This window comes from Limulus polyphemus, unplaced genomic scaffold (genome assembly GCF_000517525.1).
Source record: "Limulus polyphemus unplaced genomic scaffold, Limulus_polyphemus-2.1.2 Scaffold3673, whole genome shotgun sequence".
NCBI classification, from domain to species: Eukaryota; Metazoa; Arthropoda; class Merostomata; order Xiphosura; family Limulidae; genus Limulus; species Limulus polyphemus.
Genome location: NW_013669283.1, coordinates 79,330 through 90,504, shown reverse-complemented (window position 1 = coordinate 90,504; position 11,175 = coordinate 79,330). Strand labels below are relative to the sequence as shown.

Here is an 11,175-nt window from a genome sequence, read left to right as displayed (position 1 = left end):
GCCATGCCGGGCCTACAACACTAGAATCTGGGTTTCGATTCCCGTGGTGAGCAGAGCACAGATAACCCATTGTGTAGCTTTGTGCTTAAATAAAAAAGGCCTGGCATGGCCAGGTGGTTAATGCGCTCGACTCGCAATCTGAGGGTCGCAGGTTCAAATCCCCGTTCCACCAAATATGCTCGCCCTTTCAGCTGTGGGGGTGCTATAATGTGACGGTCAATCCCACTATTCGTTGGTAAAAGAGTAGCCCAAGAGTTGGCGGTGGGTGGTGATGACTAGCTGCCTTCCCTCTAGTCTTACACTGCTAAATTAGGGACGGCTAGCGCAGATAGCCCTCGTGTAGCTTTGCGCGAAATTCAAAAAACAAACAATCATTAGATTTGAATTTTGTTATATATCTAGATGGTCATTTAGTAAAAAATAAACAAAAACAAAACAACCTTACTCCCAAACATAGAACGTTTGGATTATTTTTAAATAAACTAATTATTATTCTGGATGATTTTTTAAGAGAATTTTTAGACTTTAAAGGAATAATAATAATTCAGGTATCGCGGTATTGTTATTAATAACTTCTTGCCGCAATGAACATATGCTTTGAGATTACACAGATTTCGTTTATTCAAACAACATCATCAACTGGACATATTCTTTTTAGTGCACGGTTTCATTACATTAGGATCAAAAAGTATTTTATTTTAAAATTCAAGAATAAGTAAATAATGATCCATTATTATGGATACTATGTCACCTTCCGGTGGGTCGGCGGTAAGTTTAGGACTTATAACCTTAAAGTCCAGGGTTCGATTCCACGAGTCTATTGTGTAACCTTTACACTAAAAAACAAGCAAACAAAAACACCAAAACTGCACGTTGGATGACAGCTAGCAATCATGAGACACCTAATTTACGGTGTTTTTTTATTCTATTACCTAACTGTCACTTGTGTTAGTTATCCAATATCCCTTATAGCCCGTGGTAGTTATCCAGTATTACTTATAACCCATCTTAGTTATTCATTATCCCTTATAACCCGTCTTAGTTACCCAGTATCCCTTATAACTCGTGTTAGTTATCCAATTCCCCTTATAATCTGTGTTAGTTATCCAATATCCCTTATAGCCCGTGTTAGTTATCCAGTATCCATTATAACCCCAAACAGTTGACTCTTATAGTTTAAGTAATTGATTTTCAGAATCATTAAGATAAAGTAAATACATTTTCAATCGGCCATTTAAGATATCTTCTAGTTAACTTCAAGTTTAAGTTAATTTTAAAAATCACCAGTGAGTCTGTCAAGAATTTCCCAACTGTATAGCCTAGGTAATTCATTAAATCATACATGAAGGTCATGTTATGAGCACGTTAGTGGCTACTCAAGAAATATTTTAATATGCAGTGGCTTTTGTAGTGATATTTAATAACAGAAATGTAGGTTTAATTAAAGCGACATCTTCAGTTTAGATAAAGAACCACATAATATAATTATGAGACATCTTGTTTACTACTTGTGGAGTAAAATAGTTAGCTTGTTAATAATCTTATTTCGATCAACAGTTAAAATTAAAATAATTTTTTGCTGAAAATTTTTGTGTAGTTCGCAGCAACAGATAATTGAAACCTCTCCATCCCCATTGTTCTTTACGTAAGATTCTAAATCTAACTTTTTGTAAGTCCAAAGTTTATATGTTAATTATATTTTATATAATTCTTACTTAACTTTATCTAGCTCAATAATTAGTTTTTGTTTTTGTAGAGCAACTGTGCTTATAACGACGTCAGTTTGGGCTATTTGTGACCCGGGCTATTGTTGTTGACGCATAGTTTCGTATTATTTATTTAGTTTATATATTATAAATTATCTTCCACTAGATTCTGTGATATCTAAACATGATATTTATATCTCTATCCCATTTTCATTGGGTTATGATGAACTGTATTTACCTTAAATAAGTGTTGTTAATCTGAATTGTGGATTATATTCTAATTAATACTACTGACAGGTTACTTTACGAGAGCTGTGGTAGCCAGTGGCACGGGATTCGCACCTTGGGCTGTAACAAGTAATCCACGACAACATGCTCAGAACGCTGCCTTCAGTCTAGGATGTCAGCCTTTTCCTTCCTCTGGTCTCCTTCACTGCCTTCGCCAGAAAAGTGTCGAAGCTTTACTAGAGATCCAAGCAAAGTCTCCAAATGTAAGACGTTCTTCAAGTTTTGGAAATTAAATTCAGATTATCGTTATGCAAAACTTGCTTATCTGATGTGTAAAACACCGAACCAGACGTAGAAGTTCAGAAAAGTACAAGTCTAAAATTTAAAATCCAAATTTAGTTTAGAAACAACGGTAATTTGAGTTGTTTCGAGCAAGGTACAATGTATCTGTGTTACAGTTTGACTAAATACAGGACTTCTGATATTCTGCAGGTACTAAAATAACGATATATATATGAATGTTTTGGTGGAATAGAACATGACTCTTGTAGCAACAAAGAAACAAAAGAATTTTATAAAGCTGGATGACCATTTATTTCAATCCTATCAGTTTATCTAAGCATATTTAACCTTTTCATGTGTTTAAGTGCTGCTTTATAAAGTGTTTGGCACGACTGATTTTTCTGGTTTTAGTTAAATGAAGACGCATAGCTGTTTGACACTCTCTTCAATCAGTCTTCAGCTAACACACATCATCCAAACATCTACGATCACAATGTTCATAATTTGAGCTGAAGTATTTTTTCGTTGTTAAAATTATCTTAACTCGTGTAAAAGTTAGTTGAGTAAAACGTCATTACACTGATTATCCTGCATCGCGATACTAGCTCTTTCTGGTGCAGTGTTTTGAAGTTAGAAACTTTTTTTTGGAAGTGCTACTCAGACTATGCTATAGTTTTCTGAAAAGTTTATAGAGGTGGAAAAAATCTTATTGGAAATGTACAGTCTTTTATTTATTTTGTGACTTCCCGTGGCTCAGCGGTAAGTGTGAAGGCTTATAACGATAACAATCGGGCTTCGATACCCGCGGTGGGCAAAGCACAGATAGACCATTGTAAAGCTTTACGCTTAACAACATGCAATTATCTATTTTTAATATTTAAAAAATTAACCTGCACACTATATTAGTATGGAGGCCTTTATCTCAAGCACACTGAAATTGCAGAATAAATTAAACGGCGAATTTTACGGAAAGGTTTGACTTTTTTTTTTTTAATTCGAGTTTTGACTAAAAATATTCCTGGAAATATCTTTTATAAACACACTTCTGTCAGCAACATGCTTCTTTAAAACGTTAAAAGTACTTCACTTATCCCACTGCATGAATTTCAGTTAAATAGGAAAGAGTAAAACAACTATATTTCTCTGAGCAGATAGTTATCCACATGCTTTTGTATTCCTACGAGATTCTTCATTCTAACTTAAAACATTATCATGAATACTACGCATGCTTTTAAGGGTGATTGCACATTTATACAAGTTTTTTTTTTTACTTCTTTCTATACTATCTCCCTGGATAATGTGTATGGTGTTAGAGAAAAAAGGACAAAGAAAATATATGTAATGTGAGTAATGTGGTCTTTTTTATTCACTGTTGTAGCAGCCGCCTTTTTATATCCCTAACCTTGTTAAAGAGCTCACATGTATTGATCTAAACATTCTGGTAACCAAAGTATTGCTCGTTTTTCTTTTCAGGACAAACGATAATTTTAAATAGGTAAATTATTTAATGTGAAAGACTGAGTAAATATTTGTCAAAAGTATAATTAAGGAAAAACAAAACTAAAAACATTCTTAAATTCCGGCTGTTCAATAAAATAATATTATTTTTACCTTGTTAGTCGATGTTTCTGCCAGTTATTGAAAAGAACTTGACAGGAGCAATGTTAACAGATCATCCGTACCAAATGTACTCCAAAGGTTTGGCACAAAACGTACATTTACTTGCTGGGATCACAGAAAAAGAAGCATCTTTAGATTTCTATGGTAAGTAAAAAATTACAGACGTATTTAATAAAATATTTAGTTAATAAAAATCTACACAGTTGTACAATATAACATATTATATCTGATGAACAAGAAACCAAAGGCTTATTTTTTTCGGTTGTATTTTTGATGCTTTACAAGTCAATTTACTCTTAATATCAAGTGCTTTGGATTGCCCTTCCATGTTTTGTGTGTGTATCAAAATGTATATCTCATATAATATTAGATTTTTTGTTAAGGTTTAAGCGGAAGAGTGTGACTTATCTCAAAGATGTTAATGGGCTTTATTCAACTTTTTCGAAACAATATTTCGATCTGCTAGCAGAGGTGTTAATATAAAGGTTATACATGAATAATATTTCAAATAAGTACATGAAAGGTGCATATTTATATAATACGTAAAAATACCTCGGTTTTTTAAGCATGTAAATGTAGCTTCAATTCGTACTGTTCACCTTTTATACTCTCTGTGGTGTGGCTACAGTTTTGCTTCAGTTGGTTGTACCAGTAGTAACATTTTGATTCAGTTGGTTGATACCAATAGTAACATTTTGCTTCAGTTGGTTGCTACCAGTAGTAACATTTTGATTCAGTTGGTTGCTACCAGTAGTAACATTTTGCTTCAGTTGGTTGATACCAGTAGTAACATTTTGATTCAGTTGGTTGATACCAATAGTAACATTTTGATTCAGTTGGTTGCTACCAGTAGTAACATTTTGCTTCAGTTGGTTGATACCAGTAGTAACATTTTGATTCAGTTGGTTGATACCAATAGTAACATTTTGATTCAGTTGGTTGCTACCAGTAGTAACATTTTGCTTCAGTTGGTTTTTACCAATAATAACATTTTGTTGCAACCTATCTGGTGATAAAATGAGAAAGTTAGAGATAACTTTGCATTAATCGGCATCTACAGCGTCTTTCATCTTTTTTCATCATTCGTTTACCTAATGAAGCATCTTAGCATCACTGTGGTATATTGTTTAGCACTTTTATTCAGAAATTGTGGTGTTTTTTTTAGTTAATATAGTGATCTTATGACCCAGGGAATAACGATATATGTTCTTACTATCCCACAAAATATACATTGTTAATGCATTAGTTTAGTCCGCCAATAAGTCTGATGCTTGCTTTGGTGAACTACACGTAATACAGTCACTATGGAAACATTTCTGGATCAACAGCAACCGAAGTGTAGATCGTGTATGGTTTTCAACTGTGTAAAAATACCATTAATGTACAGACGGCATATTCTTTTTTTTTGACAATATGGAATTGTAAATTTATTTGTTATAAGGTATTTACTTTACTTCGATGCCCTTATTGCAAATTACACATCAGCATTTCATTGGTTTTGTTCAGTGTGTTTCAGTAATACACAGAATATTGGTTTTATTGCATGTATATCATTAATACACAGCATATCTGTGTGTGTGTGTGTGTTTCAAGAACACAGGACAATGACTTTGTTTTGTGTTTGTTTGTGTGATTTCGTAACATTCAGTTCAGTGTTTCCTCGAAGTGTTTCACACAACGTCTAACTTTCTCCTCTGTGTCACAAGTATATACTGGACACCTGTTGCAGCGTTTCGGAACCACAAATCATTTTACACGAATAAGATACGAATAAGAAAACACTGGATTATCATACTTTTTGTTCCTTTTTTATTAATTTCTTCTACCGGTTTCGTGACTTCAAAGGTCACTCTTCAGGAAATAGTTTTATTGAAAATCTATAACAAAAACATACAAATACCGCTTTTCAACTAAACATAAATAATCTAAATTAAATACATATAATTTCCAAATGTACAAACATATAATACACTCCATGTAGTTCCCCAGTGGCACAGCGGTATGTATGCGGACTTACAACGCTAGAATTCAGGTTTCGATACCCGTGGTGAGAAGAGCACAGCTAGCCCATTGTGTAGCTTTGTGCTTAATTACAGACAAACGAATACTCCATGTTTGAATTAAATACATTACAAACATTGAAAAATAAATAAAATTAGTCAATATACTTTCCTTTTTAAATTAAAATCTTATTCTAATTATACTTTTCTTATTATAATAACAGAAATTAAATTTATTTGTACTATAATTTCATACTTTTACTTACTTTTTCTTTTTTGAAAGTCTAAGTAACTGTTTTCAGGATTTCATCCTTCCTACCGACTTTACACGACATTTCTGCCCTCTTACTACAATCTATTTAAAGTAGCGCCAAAAAAATAAAATACTTTCGAAAAATAATGTTTTTTTGTGTTTTACATTACATTCCCAAAAAGGGAAAACGCGAAAATATAGTTCTTTTTTGAATTGTAAATTTTCTCAAAATACATTCATTAAAATGTTTACTGGCATATAGTAGGCATTTTTCGGGACATCTAACATGGAATTTATGTCAATTCATCCTTAATCTTAAATTATCTGTTTCATCAATATATAATTCACCACAATTTACACATTTTAAAAGATATATTACTTTCTTATTATTGCAATTAAATGAGCTATTAATAAAATACAAAATTTATTTGTTATTGTTCTTTATTGTTTTGGTAGATTTCATATAACCTAAATTGCACAAAGCACATATTTCTTTCGAAACTGAAAATACCTTCTTTAGAAAAATCTCTTTCTTTAGGTTTATTCAATAATTTATACAAACTTTTAGGTTGTCTTTTTGATAAAATAATTTTATCATTTTTGAATACATCTTTCAGTATTTTATTTATTATTTGTTTTAATTGTATATTAACAAATGAAATATCAGTATTTATATTTTGGCAATGAGTTACAACAAAAAAGTATAATGTTCTCTTTAGGTTCACTAATCTCTCTGTTTAAATGTTTTTTATTACGAAAGTTATTCTGAACAATCTCAAAATCTCTTAATATAACTTTCTCCGGATAGTGACACTGAACTAAAATTTTGTTTAGTTCTGATAATCAACTACCTCTTGTTTTTTCATTGGAAACCAAACGATATAATCTACTTGCAAGATTTACATTTAATCTTATATGTTTGGGATGACTATTAAAAAATCTAAATATTGATGAGAGTTTGTGGGTTTATAAAAATTGTCAATTAAAATTTCCTTCTCTGGTGAAACATTTACAAACACATCTAAAAATGGCAAGCCATTATTATATATTTCGTAGGTAAACTTAATTTCCTTGTTTATTGAATTTAAAATTCCAACAAATTCATTAATATCTTGAGTATCTTTGCATATTACCAAACAATCGTCTTAAAATCTTTAAAATAATTAGGTAGTATATTAAATACTTGTAATTCGAAAAATCCCATAGTGATATTAGCATAAGTTGGAGTGACTTTTGTGCCCATTGCTGTACCAGATATTTGGTGAAAGATTTGCTTCTCATAAGTAAACAATTAAAAACAAACTATATATAAACCTTATAAGATAAAACCTTTATTAACCCTGGTATGAATTAATTCCTTGTATTTATCTAGAAAACTTTCCACAGCTTTAAGTCCGTAATCATGTTCAACACTTGGATACAGAGCTAACACATCTAAAGAAACAAAACTCTGATTTTCTTCTAATTTTCTTGGCAATTTTTCAACAAATTCACAATCATCTCTAATTAAACTAGGACTATGAGATAAAAAAGGTTTTAACAATATGTCTAAAAGATCACTTAAATGTTAAGTAATTATTTTTATTTCCTCCTACAATCGCCCACCCCCCCCCCAGTGGCACAGCGGTATGTCTGTGGACTTACAACGCTAGAATCCGGGTTTCGATACCCGTGGTGAACAGAGCACAGATAGCCCATTGTGTAGCTTTGTGCTTACTTACAAACAAACTTACAATCAGTAGTTATTTTTATTTCCTCCTACAATTGGTCTTCCTAAAATATACATATGAATTCAATAGGAAATTAGACTTAAAGGATATTTTTATGATGGTTCAAATAAAGATGAATCCTCAGTAAAAGATAAATCAGATTTTGATCCTGTTCAAGGATTGTTTGTTTGTTTTTAATTATGCACAAAGCTACACAAGTGCTATCTGTGCTCTGCCCACAACGGGTATCGAAACCCGGTTTCTAGCGTTGTAAGTCCGCAGACATACCGTTGTGCCATTGGGGAGTCCTGTTCAAGGAATAAATCCGGAATCACAGTTACTTTGTCAAAAATAGAATTATATGATGTTACTGAAAACAAGGGAAGGATAATTTAACTTTAAAGGAACGGAAATCGCTCAAGAAACTTAAAAAAAATCGAACTTGATATTTCAAAAAGTGGATAAAGATGAAATATGGGTAATAATGATCCAACAATTATATAATCAGATGGTTTATGAACATTTAAACGATACAAAGGTTTACCAAAAAAAAAAGGAAGTTTAAATAAATTGAGATGCATAACTTTCATAAAAGAAAAATTTAATAATTTTGTTTATGGCTTTTTGATAATATTAACAAGAAAGAAATATATCTCATTTTAAGTAATTCAGAAATTGGGTATTTTTAGGTACTTCCTAAAAACCCATAAATCAAAAGAGATTGATGAATTGTTGTTCGAAACAAACAGTGAATGTATTCATATTGGAAAACCTCACAATATCCCGGATTTTATTAGGTTTATTTGCAAGAGTAAATGATAATCCTTTTGCTAATAATCGTATTTCATTTTCTTGCATATTAGTTTCGGTTAAATTAACAATTTTCAGAAAATGCTGATCCTGTTTACCTAAAAGTTTTCTTTAAAACTATGTCATATTTTCTAAAATTCGTAGGTCTGTCGTATAATCTCTCTTTTATTCCTCCATGTCTCATATTTTTCATCCTATTGAAACTCATTTGTTTGAATCTTTCATTTCTTTGTTCTTCTACTTTGTGTTGATTTCGAACATGTTTAGTTTCTATATCCACACCTCTAGGATTCCATCTAGTTTTGTTATTGTATCTATCATATTTTCTCCAATTTCATGTATTATAGTATATATTTTATCATTTTTTATTATCAACATCTTGACAATCTTCATCTTTATTTATAATAACTTTCATTTTTCCTTCCCCTCTCTGGATTCTTTTTGTCTTTCTTTAATTTTTATATAAACCACATTTCCACTTATTTCCATTTTTCATCACTTCTTCACTCTTCCATTCTACATAACTCATTCCAATATTCTTTGAGTACTTTAAAAATTATTATTCTCCATTTTTTTCATTGAATAAATTCCAAATTTTCAAGTCAATTTCTGTAAACTTCATCTTTTGATTTTCCATTCTTGTTCTCATTCGCTTTTCTTCATTTGAAATAGCATCATTAATTTTTTCGCAAAATTTGAAAGATATTAATGGGGATTCCTCTTTAATTCCATTTTCCCATAATTTGTTTAATTTTTCAGCTTTCAAGCTTCTCCAAAATGCAAATTTCCTTTCTTTCAAAAAAAATCTTTTATAGTGCTGTTTTGTTTATTTTTGAAAATTTGTAATGTATTTAATTTAGATTATTTATATTTAGTTGAAAAGCGGTATTTGTATGTTTTTTGTTATAGATTCTCAGTAAAACTATTTCCTGAAGAGTGACCTCTGAAGTCACGAAACCGGTAGAATAAATTAATAAAAGAAGGAAAAAAGTCTGATATTACAGTGTTTTCTTATATATATATTAGTAAAAGAATAAATAATGGAAAATCCTATTTGTTTTAGTAGCCCAGGCTTTTAGGTTACAGTTAGTGTTGCCTTGGCATAAATAACAAAATATTGATATTCAAGTTTCTTTTTTATTTATTTTTGTAAGGTAAAGGTGGGGTGAAAGATTGTTTCAGTTCAAGAATTTGCGCTTTTTTCGTTCTTGTAAGAAAGCAAACTTGTTATTTTTCTAATCGTTACATAATATTGAAGTAAAAATACAATATATTTTTTTTACTCAAGCATTGATTTCATTTTTACCTGATCCCGAACTTGAACACTACTTGTTTCTATTTGAAGCACTGAGCACAGAACTACAGCAGTGTAACTCCTCTGATGATATCCTAGAATATTTGCTACGCCCTTACTTCCAACCTCACGATGACCTGAGTAGTATTATCACAGCTGTTAAGTTCCACTACTTCCAAAATATTCAGCTAGAAAACCTTAAATCTTCCTTCACAAGACTTATAGACGTAAGCAAGTCAATTAATCTCATTAAAAATATTTTGTATATTTGATTTCAATTAAGATGAGTTTTTTTGTTGAATTAAACCATTGTTGTTTAGAAATAATATATTCAATAGAATATAATAAACTGAAATATACACAATATAATAGGATAAATAATATTATGTAAACTATAATTAATAACAATGCATGCAATAAATTATATAAAATATAATTATAATATATACAATTGAATACTAATTGGATTGACCATAAAGATAAAATTCACATGCATGATAACACTTTGATAACTTAAAATAAATTTTTGTGTTAAGGATTTTGCTTTAGCTCTTTGAAAAAACATTTTAAACTACGAATACAATTTTTATTCATTAACATTTAAATATTAGTTTTTAACACTTCTAATAACTTTTTACTTTCTATAATTTATTTCACTTCTGTTAAATATCCCCACAGATACATAAACTATCTCTAATTAAGATAAGCCTGAAAATCATCAGGGTCACAGAAATACTTTTTTGAAAAGGTTTTTCGTTGTACAAAACTTGAAGATAACTTTGATATACGAAAACACCTGTTAGCTGAGTTCTTACACAGATCTTAAAATATAACGTTCATAAATGGAAACATTGGCTCTCGTAGATACGTAGATCTTGAAAGTCGAGTTGTTCAAAACTAGAAAATAGCGTTGATAACTGGACCAATTGTTGGTTGAGATGTTGCAATAGAAATATCTGCTAAAGCTTTTCGCCAGTGTAACGGATTTGTTGTTATATATGTATTTTAATATCAACGTTTGTTTGGATTAAATTTATATTCAAAAACATGCATAGCTTATAGTGTTAGATATGTATTGCGAAACTCCCGCCTATTCTCCAAAGTTGTAGAAGATTCTCGAGAGTTAGAATCAAAAGAATCCCACGCCCATAAATATAACCAACGTGACGCTCCAAGGAGAGTGTCTATTAGTAGTTCGCTATAATCAGTGTGCTATAAACTTTGAAAGCTATAAGTGTGATTTTTATAACGCTTATCAATCGAAAAGCTTCGG

At 30.8% G+C, this 11,175-nt stretch overlaps 1 protein-coding gene across 1 annotated transcript in view; it reads left to right on the top strand.

Moving 5' to 3' along the window:
• Positions 1-11,175, top strand: part of LOC106469828 (venom carboxylesterase-6-like) — a 50,676-nt gene that overhangs the window by 24,460 nt on the left and 15,041 nt on the right. The window contains exons 5-7 of the mRNA XM_022398388.1: positions 2,004-2,197; positions 3,836-3,980; positions 9,954-10,129. Coding sequence (XP_022254096.1) covers positions 2,004-2,197; positions 3,836-3,980; positions 9,954-10,129 — 515 coding nt within the window. The remainder of the gene's footprint in view (positions 1-2,003; positions 2,198-3,835; positions 3,981-9,953; positions 10,130-11,175) is intronic.